General features: G+C 34.3%; 2 protein-coding genes across 2 annotated transcripts; one reads left to right on the forward strand and one right to left on the reverse strand.

Moving 5' to 3' along the window:
• Positions 1-294: 294 nt before the first annotated feature.
• On the reverse strand, positions 295-2,073 carry LOC142527862 (serine/threonine-protein kinase-like protein At3g51990). The gene has a single exon (XM_075632838.1). It carries the CDS (start codon positions 1,809-1,811, stop codon positions 411-413), a length of 1,401 nt encoding a protein of 466 aa, XP_075488953.1. The 5' UTR covers positions 1,812-2,073; the 3' UTR covers positions 295-410.
• Positions 2,074-11,232: 9,159 nt separating this feature from the next.
• Positions 11,233-14,023, forward strand: LOC142527910 (transcription elongation factor 1 homolog). The gene is made up of 5 exons (XM_075632906.1): positions 11,233-11,369; positions 12,237-12,377; positions 13,256-13,326; positions 13,486-13,507; positions 13,599-14,023. Exons 2-5 carry the CDS (start codon positions 12,265-12,267, stop codon positions 13,657-13,659), a joined length of 267 nt encoding a protein of 88 aa, XP_075489021.1. The 5' UTR covers positions 11,233-11,369; positions 12,237-12,264; the 3' UTR covers positions 13,660-14,023.
• The last annotated feature ends 913 nt before the right edge of the window (positions 14,024-14,936 follow it).

Consider the following 14,936-nt stretch of genomic DNA (forward strand, 5'->3'; position numbering starts at 1 on the left):
TTGCCTATCGTTTTTACGAGGTGTATCCAGTGCCCAATGTAATAAAATTGTGGTTAACAGCGTCTCAATCCTTGCATGCTTTTTTTAATTTCAAATTCTCTTTAACATATTAAATTAGTATGAAACTTTCTAAGCATAGCCATGTAACTTTTTTTAAAAAATTTAAATTAGTCATGCGCACATATCAGCTTTTGTTCAAATACGAGATTTAGACATTTGAAAAATAGAGCCAATCGAAGCCAATTCTGCTTCAAAAACATAATAGTATTGGAATCGAGTTGTGGAAACTAGATCATTTCACATAATAACAATATAAAAAATTGGTTTGCATAAAGAACCAGACTTTTCAACAAGCTTTTTGAATGATGATATCAATTATTATTGAACCATCAAATTTTAAATATATCTATCTATTCTTGTAAATCCACCAATAAGTTAGATTTCAAATTTCTTCCAACTTGTTCCAACTTCTTCCCCTGCAAGATCCCCACTGACCTTGACTTACTCAACCTCACCGTGGGAATCTTGACACTCAATCCCACCCTCCTCCTGATTATATGATCATTACTTTCATCGGGCGGTAGAAATTTAATCTCATTAGCTGTTCCAATTGAGTTTGACCTTCCGATTCTCCCACCAATCGCGTAATGCCTGAGTTCTGCAGTCGAAACACTGGATACTTTCCCGTTCCTCCTGCTCCCTGTTCTACTGTTCCTGGCCATCTCCACGCTCTCATCCAACGGTTCATATTTGACTGCACGAGAATCCTCCCCTACGCGACTCCCCAGATTAATACAAATTGGAGCACGTGCCTTCATTTTCTGGTGTACAATCTTCAAACATCCCACCACCTCTGCCATTCCTGGCCGCTTCGCCGCTGTGGACCTCACGCACCTCGCCGCCAACACGGCTATCCGTCTGAGAGCTTCCCAGTCTCGCGGAGGCCCGATTCTTAGGTCACAAATGCCAGTGAAGTCACCTATTTTTATCGCCGGAACAGCCCAATCGACCACCGACGGAGGACTGTAATTCACGTCGATTGCATTCCTTCCGGTGATGATCTCCAGCATTAATATCCCGAAGCTGAATACGTCCGACTTGGTGCTTAGATCGCCAGGGGCGAGATATTCCGGGTCTAGGTATCCCAACGTCCCCGCCGGGGGCGTGCATTTCACCTTAACGTCCTCCACATGTCCTCTCAGAGACAGACCGAAGTCGCTGAGCCGGGAACTGAAGCTCGAGTCTATCAAAATGTTGGACGATTTGATATCCCTGTGAATGATCGGCGGATTTGATGCGTGCAGAAACTGAACCGCCCTTGCAACCTGCAAAGCGAAGCGGGTTCTCTTAACCCACCCCGGGGGTTTACCCGACCGGTGGAGCAAATCGTACAAGGACCCATTCGGCATGTACTCTACTACGATCAGTTTACGTTGATTCGGATCAATAGCAAATCCGAGCAAGTTCACCAGCCGGGGGTGATAGATTCTAGACAGAATCTCCAGCTCTGCATCAGTGGTACTACCACCATTTCCAGCGAGGGAGTTGTGCGTATGTTTCGTCCTTTTGACTGCCGCGACAGCTTTTATCTGATGGATTTGCGCTTTATACACGGCTCCATGGCTGCCTTTCCCAAGTAAATTCCCGGCCGAGAAGCCATTGGTGGCAGAGCTGAGAACTGAAAAATCAAATTCAACAATCTTGAAAGGCCTTCTACAATGATTCTTGATGGGCTTTTTACTCAACAATTCCCAGTTATACGAATCGCAGGTGGCGATAGCGGATTCCGCGTTGCATGAAAGATAACCCATTTAGGAATTTCACAAAGTGTATGGACTATGCGTAGTATTATAGTAAAATGGCATTGAAAAGGAATAAAGGCAAAGGCCATAGTTGAAAAAGAAGGTGGGAATCGTAAAGAGAATTAAAGTGGTGGGAAGCCAGGGAGGTGGTGATCTTTTTACAGCCTTGTGTTTCCTCCAAATTAGACCTGTGAGTACTGTGAATCAATTCAAAATTATGCCTCCAATTTTAATTGGGAGTTGAGGGGTTGGGGTGTTCTTTAATGGGTTTTTTTTTTCTTGCATTCAAAGGCGTGCAGGCGGGATGGGGTCAACATGCCACCTCCGTCTTGGACCAGGGGTATCTCTCTCTGTCAATTTCTTGTTTCCTTTTTCATTTTGGGATAAATTAGGTCACCTTGCTATGTTTTTCTGTGGATAAATTATTTTTATATGTTTAGTTCTTTTAATCAATTCTCCGAGTCGCAGCTCGAATCCAATTTTGAGTCGAGGCCGATTGAATTCATTATGAGAGAAGCAATTTTAATAGAAGTATAGAACTGAGTTTTCTTTTGTTTCAACTTTCAGTGTGATTGTAATTGTAATTGTTTGCTCATTGATCAAATTTTACGTGTAGTTAGTGTGGTGATCTTGGCATATTGAAGCACTATTGGTTCATCATCACCCAACTCAATTGTTAAGAAATAAATAGTTATCCTATTTCGAAATCGATGAGCACTTGATCAATAGTCATGAGTTCGATTCTCTTACCAATATTTTCTTGAACGAACCTGTTACACAAGACTTGTCTAGCACGGTGTACCTAACAAACATTATTTATATGTTACTTTATTAATCAAGAGTTTACCTAATACGCACTAAAATATAACAAGAAGGAGTATTTACTTCATCAAAGAAAAAAAATGTTACCCGGTGTAAGAAAGTTCCAATTACTGTTTACAATAAAAAAAAATTGTCGGCAATCTGAGTTTCATCATAAATGTGATCTATCATAAGCGAGCAGTTGCGAACCATCTGCCATGATTGAGACATTTATTGATATACAGGACATGCATAACAAATAATTAATTCAAAATAAATCATAATTGATTTTTTGTTATTTTTTTAAAATTTGTGAAAATGTATAATACACAAAATTACGTTGGATTCTTTAGAAAATAGATAGATAGAATAATATCTCCTGGAGGTCCTAATATTTTATTGGCGGCGAGCAAGTAGTGTGCCTGAATGGTCACTATATATGTCGATGTACAAACACCCTCGAAAGAAAATCTGTGTGCAGTCAATTTTGCGATTACCCCTTTTCTAATGCATGATTCCTTTCGAGTCTATTTCATCTACTTGCGTCAATCCACTTTTTTCTCTATTTTTCGCCCCTTCATTTCAGTATCTCCTAAAATTGGAACAACGAGATTGTGATTTTTTTCTCCTTATTTCCCATAACTAAAAGAAAAAATATTTGGTGAAAGCTAAACGTTGGTGGGATCCATGGGAATGACAATTGGAGTGGGAATTGCGGGGTATAGAACCCGAGACTTGTGTAATTATTTGATATATTTGATGTCACTCGGGCTGAACAAATGGCTTTAGTCCAAACAATAATTCATTATAATCTAATAAATTATTCGAAATGGGAAAAACAATTGTATTTTTTATGATTGTTTTTATGACGATAGAACCCGCGGGCTAGCTTATTCGAGGTTAAACCTCTTGTCTAATGTAATAGCATGTAAATTACGGTAGTCTGGTAAATCATATTGAGCAAATCACGTGCAACAGACTCATACGATAATATATCAGTATGGATAATCATACTCATAACTATTGGTAAAAACGTTCATCTATTTCACCGTCCCGGATATTCTAAGAGTCACCATTTATTTTTTATATTTATGGAATGCGTTTGTAGGTGTATTTTCTCAATACAATTTGAAGCTTGTTTCACCTTAGATATTTATGAATAATGATGAACTATATCCGGATTCTTAGGCATTTGACAAAGCCCATGTGTGTTGTTTTCTCAGCAGTGTAATAGAAAAGGCGTTTGAAATCAATTAAAACAGGTTTATTATGTAAAAAAATCATTTACATTTTTTTATTTTCAAAATGATTTTTTTTTTTGAAAAATTCTAAATATAATTTCATTCTCAGGCTAACTAAAAAGGTCCTTGACTACTGAAATACAAAAGAACTTTAACTAATTTTTTGAGTTTTAGTTTATCTGAAAGAAACACACAATGACATTAGTCAATATGCAATTTATCGCTCATACTTTTTTCGAAACAATCTAGTTGTGTGTGTGTGTGTGTGTGTTTTATATTTAATTTAATTGGGATTAATTTTTTGGTTGGAAAGATAATAAATGATTAAATTTATTGGTCACATTCATATGAAAAAAGAAATGTATTATTTTGAAGATAAATGATTAAATGTGTCGTAGATGAAGAAAGATAAAGAATGCAATTTGCAATTCCGTCAAAACTTAAAGCATCAAATCCGTTGTGTATTTATTTGCCTCATTGTTGCTCAACATCCAACCGATGCATATATACATATACATATATACCTATACATATATATATGTGTGTGTGTGTGATTTTTAATCAAATTTATCCAAAAAAAAATTATCAGTTCTTTGACAGAAATTTGTGTGAGACGGTCTCACGAGTCGTATTTTGTAAGACGAATATCTTATTTGGGTCATCCATGAAAAAATATTACTTTTTATGCTAAGAGTATTAATTTTTATTGTGAATATCGATATGATTGACATGTCTCACAGATAAAGATTCGTAAAATCATCTCACAAGATACCTCCTCCAGTTCTTTTTATAATGATAATTAGTTTTAGTTATAAGCAGATTTGATTTAGCCAATGTCATACAAGAGAAAAAATGAAGGATGGGTTATTTTGTATTTAAATGACAAATGATCACATAAAAAATAATTATTATTTTACATAGATTCTTAATACAATATTTGATTCAAATTATACGAAGATTTAAATATCAATATATACATTTATTCATTTTTTATATCATATATTTTTCATCGTCTTATCTCACTTATCAAACATTGTCTACAATATCTATGACGGTGAATAAATGAAAAATGACTAATCACTGTTGTGAAAAAGTAAAAATTTATGGTAAAAAGTAAAAATTTCAAACTCTCAAAATTTACCAAACTACACACTTTATAATATTTTTCTCTCTACTCAATTGTGATTTTCTTCACAAATGAGAGATCTATTTATAGGAAATCTTTACAAATAATCCAAAAATAAAATACATCATTACATACATCATCACACACTAATTTTCAATATTTACAACTCTTATTTTCAACATTCAAATATTCAACATTCAAATATTCAATACTCACATTTTAAATATATTTTTCAACACTCCCCCTTGTGATGATGATTGTCTTCATTACGTGTTTTTATACTGCCTCGTTAAAAACCTTACTAGGAAAAACCCATTGGGATAAAAACCATAGTAAGGGAAAAAGAGTGCAGTCACGTAAACTCCCCCTCATGTTGACACGAACAATTCTTCACAAATTTCGTAGATTGCGCATCCCAATATTATATATGTGCTTTCTGAATATTGACGTAGGAAGTGCCTTTGTGAAGAGATCTGATGAGTTTTCACTTGATTGAATGTGACGAACATCAATATATTTATTCTTCTCTAGCTCTTTAGTGAATGCGAAGAACTTAGGAGGAATATGTTTAGTTCTGTCGCTTTTTATGTATCCTTCTTTCATTTGAGCAACACATGCAGCATTATCTTCATATAGTATCACAGGCTTCTCATCAGATGATAATCCGCATGAAATTTGGATATGTTGGGTCATTGATTTTAACCACACACATTCACGACTTGCTTCATGTAGTGCAATAATCTCGGCATGATTTGATGAAGTTGTTACGAGCGTTTGTTTCTGAGAACGCCAAGATATTGCAGTGCCTCCACGAGTAAATACATATCCAGTTTGGGAACGTGCCTTATGTGGATCAGATAAGTATCCAGCATCAGCATAACCAATTATACTTGGATTAGCATCTTTTGAATACAAAAGTCCCAAGTCTGTCGTTCCTCGTAGATAACGGAATATATGTTTAATTCTGTTCCAGTGTCTCTTTGTTGGATATGTGCTAAATCTTGCCAACAGATTCACGGCAAAAGATATATCAGGCCTTGTACAATTTGTAAGGTACATAAGGGCACCGATGGCACTTAGATATGGTACTTCTGGACCAAGAATATCTTCATCATCTTCACATGGACGGAATGGATCCTTTTCTATGTTTAATGATCGAACAACCATTGGAGTACTTAAAGGATTTGCTTTATCCATATTAAAACGTTTAAGGATCTTTTCTGTATAATTTGTCTGGTGAACAAACATTCCACATTCTTTTTGTTCAATTTGTAAACCCAGACAATACTTGGTTTTTCCAAGATCCTTCATTTCAAATTCTTCCTTCAAGTATGACACAACTTCTTGAATTTCTTTATTCGTTCCAATGATGTTTAAATCATCAACATATACACAATAATTACGCATCCGGATGTTGTTTTCTTAATGAAAACACAAGGGCATATTGAATTATTTACATATCCCTTTTTCATCAAGTGATCACTTAGTCGATTATACCACATTCGACCTGATTGCTTTAACCCATATAATGATCTTTGTAATTTCACAGAATAACATTCCCTGGGTTTTGAACTTTGTGCTTCAGGCATCTTAAATCCTTCAGGGATTTTCATATATATATTACTATCAAGTGATCCATATAAGTAAGCTGTAACAACATCCATAAGACGCATTTCTAAATTTTCAGATACCGCCAAGCTAATCAAATACCAAAATGTAATTGCATCCATCACAGGAGAATACGTTTCTTCATAATCAATTCCAGGCCTTTGAGAAAAACCTTGTGCAACAAGTCGAGCTTTATATCTTACTATTTCATTTTTCTCATTTCGCTTTCGAATAAAAACCCATTTGTATCCAACAGGTTTTACACCTTCAGGTGTAAGGACTATAGGTCCAAAAACATTACGTTTATTTAGCGAATTTAATTCAACCTGGATGGCATCTTTCCATTTTATCCAATCCTGCCGATTTTTACATTCACCAAAAGATTTTGGTTCAAGATCTTCGTTATCATTTATGATGTCGATTGCCAGATTATAAGAAAGTATATCATCAATTTCATCTATATCTTTTCGGTTCCATATTTTTCCAGTATTAATATAATTGATAGAGATTTCATGATTCTCGTCAGTTTGTGGTTCTGACAGAACATTTTCATCATCATGTGTTTCTTCAGGAACACCATTCTCTATTTTGTGATCATCATGTGTTTCTTCAGAAACGTCATTCTTTATTTTGTGATCATCGTGTTTCTCTATGAATTTTCTTTTTCGAGGATTTTTATCCTTGGAACCGACTGGCCTTCCACGCTTCAGGCGTTTAATGACATCATGAGTATCTTTCATTTGTTTCTTTGGAATTTCAATTCGAGCAGGGGCATTTGCAGCATGTATATATGATTTAGTTACCCCTTTTGTGTCTGCAAATGCATCTGGTATTTGATTTGCTATTCTTTGCAAGTGTACAATTTGTTGTACATCTTTTTCACATTGTTTTGTTCTTGGATCCAGATGTAACAATGATGATACATACCATGTAATTTCTTTTTCGGTATGTTTCTGTTCTCCCCCTAACATTGGGAAGATTTCCTCATTAAAATGACAATCAGCAAAACGTGCTGTGAACACGTCGCCTGTCTGAGGTTCAATATATCGAATGATTGATGGACTATCATAACCGATATAAATTCCAACCTTTCTTTGAGGTCCCATTTTCTTTCGTTGCGGTGGTGCAATAGGCACATACACCATACATCCAAAAATTCTCAGATGAGAAATGTCTGGTTCTTTACCAAATGCAAGCTGCAATGGGGAGTATTTATGATATGCACTTGGTCTGATGCGAATTAATGAAGCAGCGTGTAAAATTGCATGTCCCCATATAGAAATAGGGAGCTTTGTTTTCATTATCATTGGTCTAGCAATCATTTGCAGACGTTTAATCAATGATTCAGCCAATCCATTCTGTGTATGTACATGAGCAACAGGATGCTCAACAATGATTCCCATAGACATACAATAATCATTGAAAGTTTGGGAAGTAAATTCACCAGCATTATCAAGTCTAATTTTCTTGATTGTATAATCGGGAAATTGATTCCTCAATTTTATTATTTGAGCAAGTAATCTTGCAAATGCAACATTTCGAGTTGATAATAAACATACATGTGACCATCTGCTGGAGGCATCAATCAATACCATAAAGTATCTGAATGGTCCACATGGTGGATGGATTGGGCCACAAATATCACCCTGAATACGTTCAAGAAACATTGGTGATTCAGTTTGGATTTTGACTGGTGATGGTCTTATAATAAGTTTTCCAAGAGAACATGCTTTACATTGAAACTTATTATTCTGAAAGATCTTCTGGTCTTTCAGTGGATGACCATGTGTATTTTCTATAATTCTTCGCATCATTGTTGAACCAGGATGTCCCAATCGATCATGCCAATTGGTTAATATCGAAGAATTATCAACTACCATGTTTGATTCAATGGGACTTATATGTGTATAATGCAATCCAGTAGGGAGCATTGGTAGTTTTTCAATCACATATTTCTTTCCTGATTTATATGTGATAAGACACATATATTTCTCATTCCCTTCATTCATTGTTTGAGTATCATACCCATGGGAATATATATCATTAAAACTCAACAAATTTCTTTTCGATTGTGGTGAATATAAAGCATCATTGATCAAAAATTTTGTACCATTAGGTAACAAAAATTGTGCTTTACCACATCCTTTAATCAAGTCTACAGGACCTGATATTGTATTCACCGTTGTTTTTGTTGGTTTTAGTTCCAAGAAATATCTTTTATCTCGGAGGATAGTGTGCGTTGTACCACTATCGGGTATGCAAACTTCAGCTTTGCTCATAGTATTTTCCATATTTGAACTTCAAAAAAATATGCAATGAAATAAATTACTTGCAATATATATTTAAATATAACACAAATCATAATTATACAATAAAACATTATTCTATGAATACATGAAAAATAGATTATTGTACATTTATATTCTACCATTATATTGTTCATTTTCAGAGAAATCGTTGAGAAAATCTGCAGCATCAATATTGTTCATTTCTATCCCACCAACATATTGATCATTTCCAGAGAAATCATTCATAAAATCACCAGCATCAAAATGAGTTGAATCACTCAAACGGTCACTGCGTTCAGTGAAGTTGGTCTTCTTTTCTTTCCCCTTTAATGATTCTTTATAAAGTTTACAAAGGTGCTCAGGGGCTCGACAAACTTTGGACCAATGTCCTGGAGTACCACATCTGTAACAAGAACTTTCATATCTTTTTGAGTGCTTCTCATTAACACTTGTATTCTCATGATGTCTTTTCTGTGGATGGTTTGGGACGTTCTTTTGAGATGAGTTATAAAAATAACTATCTCGATTATTTTCAAAACCACGGCCTTGACCACGACCACGGCCAATTCCACGTCCACGTCCACGTCCACGTCCACGACCTCGACCTCGACCAAAACCTTGTTTTTGAATTTGATTTTGGTTTCCAGGTTTAAATTCATTTTTACTTACAGCATTTACTTCTGGAAATGCTGTTGATCCAGTGGGTCGGGACTGATGATTTCTCATTAATAGCTCGTTGTTTTTTTCCGCCACAAGAAGACAGGCGATGAGTTCAGAATATCTCGCGAATCCACGTACTCTATATTGTTGCTGTAGAGTAATATTTGATGCATGAAACGTGGAAAATGTTTTTTCAAGCATCTCAGATTCTGTGACCTCATGTCCACAAAATTTTAATTGCGAGATTATTCTATACATCGCCGAATTGTAATCACTGACTTTTTTAAAGTCTTGGAATCTCGATGTATTCCATTCATCCCGGGCGGTCGGAAGTATAACTTCTCTTATATGTTCGAATCTTTCTTTTAATCCCTTCCACAAAGCCATGAGATTTTTTTCAGTCAGATATTCACATTTCAATCCATCGTCGAGATGTCGACGCAAAAATATCATGGCTCTTGCCTTTTCTTGTGACGTGCATATGCCATTTTCTTTAATGGTCTCGCTTAGACCCAATGACTCAAGATGCATTTCTACATCTAGAGTCCATGGCATATAATTCTTTCCCGTGATGTCGAGCGCAACAAATTCGAGCTTTGTTAAATTTGACATGGTGGTACTAAAAAATTATGATGCATTTTATTAGTTAATAATTATTGCAATACAAAGTAACGGATAAACAACAAGTACAAGTATTTGTAAAAATAAAGAAAACACACGAGGAGGATATTCTCCGATAAATAAAAGACTCGTGAGTATGATAACAAAAATAATTAAAAATAACCTTGAGAAAGCCATCTTCTTTTTTCTTCGAAAAATTTGATGATGAATAATTTTTAGAGAAGAAGAGAAAGTTGGAGTGATGGAATGTGTTTGTGAGATCATATTTATAGGGCAAAAAATAGCCGTTGTTTACCATTTATGACCGTTGGGGTACAAAAAAAATAAAGGTATGTATTTGTATAATTTTATGATAATAATATGATATATATAATATTAGATATGTTTAAATAATTATGTATATCATATCATAATATTATAATGAGTGTCATAATTTATTTTGTTTAAAAACCTTATAGGCTTTTATACTTGTCGTATCCCTTACCGGGAGTGTGGGATATCGTCTTAACATCCTCCCAGGATTTATAACAAGTTTATGAAAAATTTATTTTTATTATTTCTAATAATAACATTATATTGTATATTAAATAAATACACAATAAATAAATAACAGTAAAATAAATATAATTATTTTTGTTACCTTTTTCTTCTGTTTGGAGCTTGGAAAAGTATGTAGGACTTTTAGAGTTTCGTGCTGATAACTTGTTGTGAAAAAGTAAAAATTTATGGTAAAAAGTAAAAATCTCAAACTCTCAAAATTTACCAAACTACACACTTTATAATATTTTTCTCTCTACTCAATTGTGATTTTCTTCACAAATGAGAGATCTATTTATAGGAAATCTTTACAAATAATCCAAAAATAAAATACATCATTACCTACATCATCACACACTAATTTTCAATATTTACAACTCTTATTTTCAACATTCAAATATTCAACATTCAAATATTCAATACTCACATTTTAAATATATTTTTCAACAATCACAACTATAATGAAAAAAATCATATTCTTTTTTTAGGAGCGTAAAATCATATTCCAAGACACACTTACAATTTTATTTTAAAAAAACGTTATTTGGAGCAAAATTGGAAATTCGTCGCCAGAATAATGAGTACTCCACGGCCTATATAAACGTACGCATACCGTGCGGCGTCGTTAATTTTGATGCTTGTAGCTCTCGAAATCATCGAGGAACTGAGAACAAGATATTCAAAGGCGATTTTCTTGATCCCTTCACCTTTCAGCGTTCTTTGTGTTTTTCTTTATAGTTAATCACCGTTAAAGTTTCTGTGTGCTTTAGTTTTCGGTTTTGCGTGTGTTTATTATGCGTTAATCTTAATTGTTATAGATCGCTAGGGCTTGATCCTATTTTTGTTTGAATATAGGGTTTCTTTGATCTAATTTGAGCTTTTAGTTTCTTCCATCGATGTACGACATCGAGCATTGCCCAGAAATCTTCCGCCTTTGGATTTGAGTCAGTTTGATAAATGATTTTGGGTTGCCAAATCTGGTCAACTAAATTTCTGTTTCTGTTTCTGTTTCTGTTTCGTTGAGTAGGCTGCAGATTGTTGGATGCAAACTTTTATCGTGCATTCATAAGTTTATGTCTTATAATTAAAGCATTTAAGTTCGAAAGTTTGGGAGCAGTAGTTGCTGTATGTGCTCTTATCATCTTCTGGTTGGTGGATCATCTTATATTGGACAGCTACACGTATTTTTTGCTTTATGATCATCTTATGAAAATTGTTGGAATGCCCATCTATTAATAATTTATTCTAAAACAATGAGGATTTTTTTCCCGTTAACAGTGATTGATATGGGATGTTTTCGTCTCCATGATTGGTAGATTTTGTTTCAAGTCATTGTTAGCTACAGAAAAAATAAAAAACTAGTATACATGAATTACCACGATTTTTTCCAAATTGAACACGAAATTTTACATATCCTCAAAAATTTGTTTAAAGTTCTCTTAACCTACTACACTGAAATATATATTGAAACCCGTATTTTATACCCTGTTCTTGTATGCTTGTGTACTTGATGATTCCCAAGTGATGCTGATACTTTTTCGTCGATGATTAGTTTGAAAGGAGCATACTTTGTCTGAAACATGGGTAAAAGGAAGTCCACGGCGAAGCCACCGCCGAAGAAGAGAATGGACAAACTTGACACTGTTTTCAGCTGTCCCTTCTGCAATCATGGCACAAGTGTTGACTGCCGCATGTAAGTGGTTTATAAATTATCTACCCATTTCACTGGCCAGGCTCGTTATTCCGATTTAAACTCTAATCTATATGAATGTGGATTTTTAGTTCGTTTTGAGTACTGACTAGTTTTAAGATTAGAACTTTGGCCTAAATTCTCACCCCTAAGCTAGCTCATGAGAGGATAATTGTCTGAGTCCATAAATATAATTTTCAAGGACTTAATCCAGCTGACGTGAAACATCTAACACACACTCCTTATGTTCAGGAATGAACAACTGGAGTGTGAAGTTTACAACAAATTATTAAGTGATCTATAGGTCAGTTCTACACATAACAGTGAACATGACTCTAATACCAAGTTAAGATTAGGATTTCGGCCTAACTCCAGTCCAAAAGATAGCTCAAGGGGCGATGGCGCTCCAAGTCCATATATACAACTCCCGGGGACTTAATCTAGCCAATGTGGGTCATCTAACAACTAGTTCGAGAAAATTTGTGACTCTTGTACGCAAGTGTTGTTTGATTGATGGATAGTAAGATTTGGATTTCGACCTTGTATGCATGCTCCTTAAAACACAGAAGTAATGTGGTAATTGCAAAAAACAATCTCCATTTTCATTTGGCTATGCAAGATTTGTTGTATGAAATCAATTACAGTTTGACTAAGGACTTAAGGTGGTGAAAATAGTCTGTTCGTTGTGTGGATTATATATGCCTGAATGAAGGAGGTAAATTGTATTGGTACCCGTACCAGTGTGAGTGCAGTGCCGTGAATGAGTTAAAATGTTGTACATTTCATATTTTCAGTTTTTTACTTTAATTTATCTTACTTCTCTTTTAATTTGCTCCTCTTATGCATAATTCGTGATGATGTACAATTGTTTTACGTGTCAGTGATATGAAGAACTTGATTGGCGAGGCCTCATGCCGGATTTGCCAAGAGAGCTTTAGCACCACTGTAACAGGTATGGCAATTTATGACATCTTGCTAAGAAAATCAATTTGCTTAGCACATCAATAGTTGAGGAAATTCTAAACTTTTTCATCAGTTGGTTTTATGTTTGTTTGGTTATAACCGTTATATCCAAGATTCTAGCTAACTTTATGCTTTAAATTGTTTGCAGCTTTGACAGAACCGATAGACATGTAAGTAACATATGAATAATTTTCTTGTAATCCCGTATGTAGTTTATTTTCCTCTTTCCGCATTTTAAGGCACAAAATTCTCTCACAACAGATATAGTGAGTGGATAGATGAGTGTGAACGTGTCAATAACCTTGAGGATGAAGATGCTTAGAGGATATCGGAGTTTACAGATCGAGAAATTGCTTTTAACACTATGAGAATGAGACTGGCTTGCCATACCATTCACAAAGCTCTTTTTATAGGTAACAGTCCGAGTAGTTGTTATCTTTTAACAACTATGTATATGTATGTTTGCAAAACTATATGATTCCTTTGCTGTGACGACTTGTTAAGAGTGTGTAACATAATATTTTTAACGTGGGTAGATCTACTAATGTTAATGGCTCTTGATGGTGCTAAATAATAGTTGTTGAATCCTGGTTGATTCAAACTTGTGCCCATTGTCGGATATTAGCCTACGGCAACCAAATATTTATTTGGTGGGAAATTTGCATTTGAAAGCGTTTGATGTGGTTTGTTTTGTTGCAGAACAATTATAGATTTTGAATGAAAACAATAGAAACATGTCTGTATATATATATATATAGAAACATGCGTGTGTGTATGTATATACACCAATATCGGTACTTTTATTTTATTAAAAATTAAAAATAGAATCATAAACGTATGAATATATTTTGGTAGAAATCTCGACATCGTATTTTTTTTCCCTTAATTACTAGTGTTTTATTTGAAAGGAAGTCCAGGTTTTTTTTAATTGAAAATGTTTTTTCACGAAAAATATTTTTGTGTAAAAATCTTACCAGAACGTACCACCTTTCCTCGACTTTGTAACCTAGATGTCCGAGCTAGCTGCCGTGTAACATGACCTGATGACGGCCGAACACCGTAAGATGGGTTCAGTTTTTCGTTAATAACTTTAGCCAGGGTATAGTTGGGCGGCTTTTGCCGCGAGTAGCCGCTATTAAATTTTATGAAACTTTTTTTTAAACGTCTTTTTTGTGTATCTTACAATCTTTTATGAAATTTTGTGTAATTTAATAACTATATTTTTTAAGAATATATTTAAATGCAATTCTAATATTTTGATACATATTCTTTGTTTTTACTTCGATTTCTAACATTTTGTAAATGAAAAACCTCCTGAATTCTATCTCTAACATCTACATGGATATTAATTCTTCAAATCAAGCTATTTTCTCATACGCAATCTCTTAATCAAGATCTAAAATATTTTCTTTTAACTGTATTTATCCAAATTTTTATGATCTACTCTTTTTTTACTCATTCATTGACCTATCAGTCTAAAATATGTTAGATTGGAGTTGTGTCTGGTCACCTCTTGCATTACCAAACCAAAATCTAAATTTTATACACACACACATATATAATATATATATATATATATACATACATATATATATATAT

This window comes from Primulina tabacum, chromosome 15 (genome assembly GCF_025594145.1).
Source record: "Primulina tabacum isolate GXHZ01 chromosome 15, ASM2559414v2, whole genome shotgun sequence".
In the NCBI taxonomy this organism is placed as follows: Eukaryota; Viridiplantae; Streptophyta; class Magnoliopsida; order Lamiales; family Gesneriaceae; genus Primulina; species Primulina tabacum.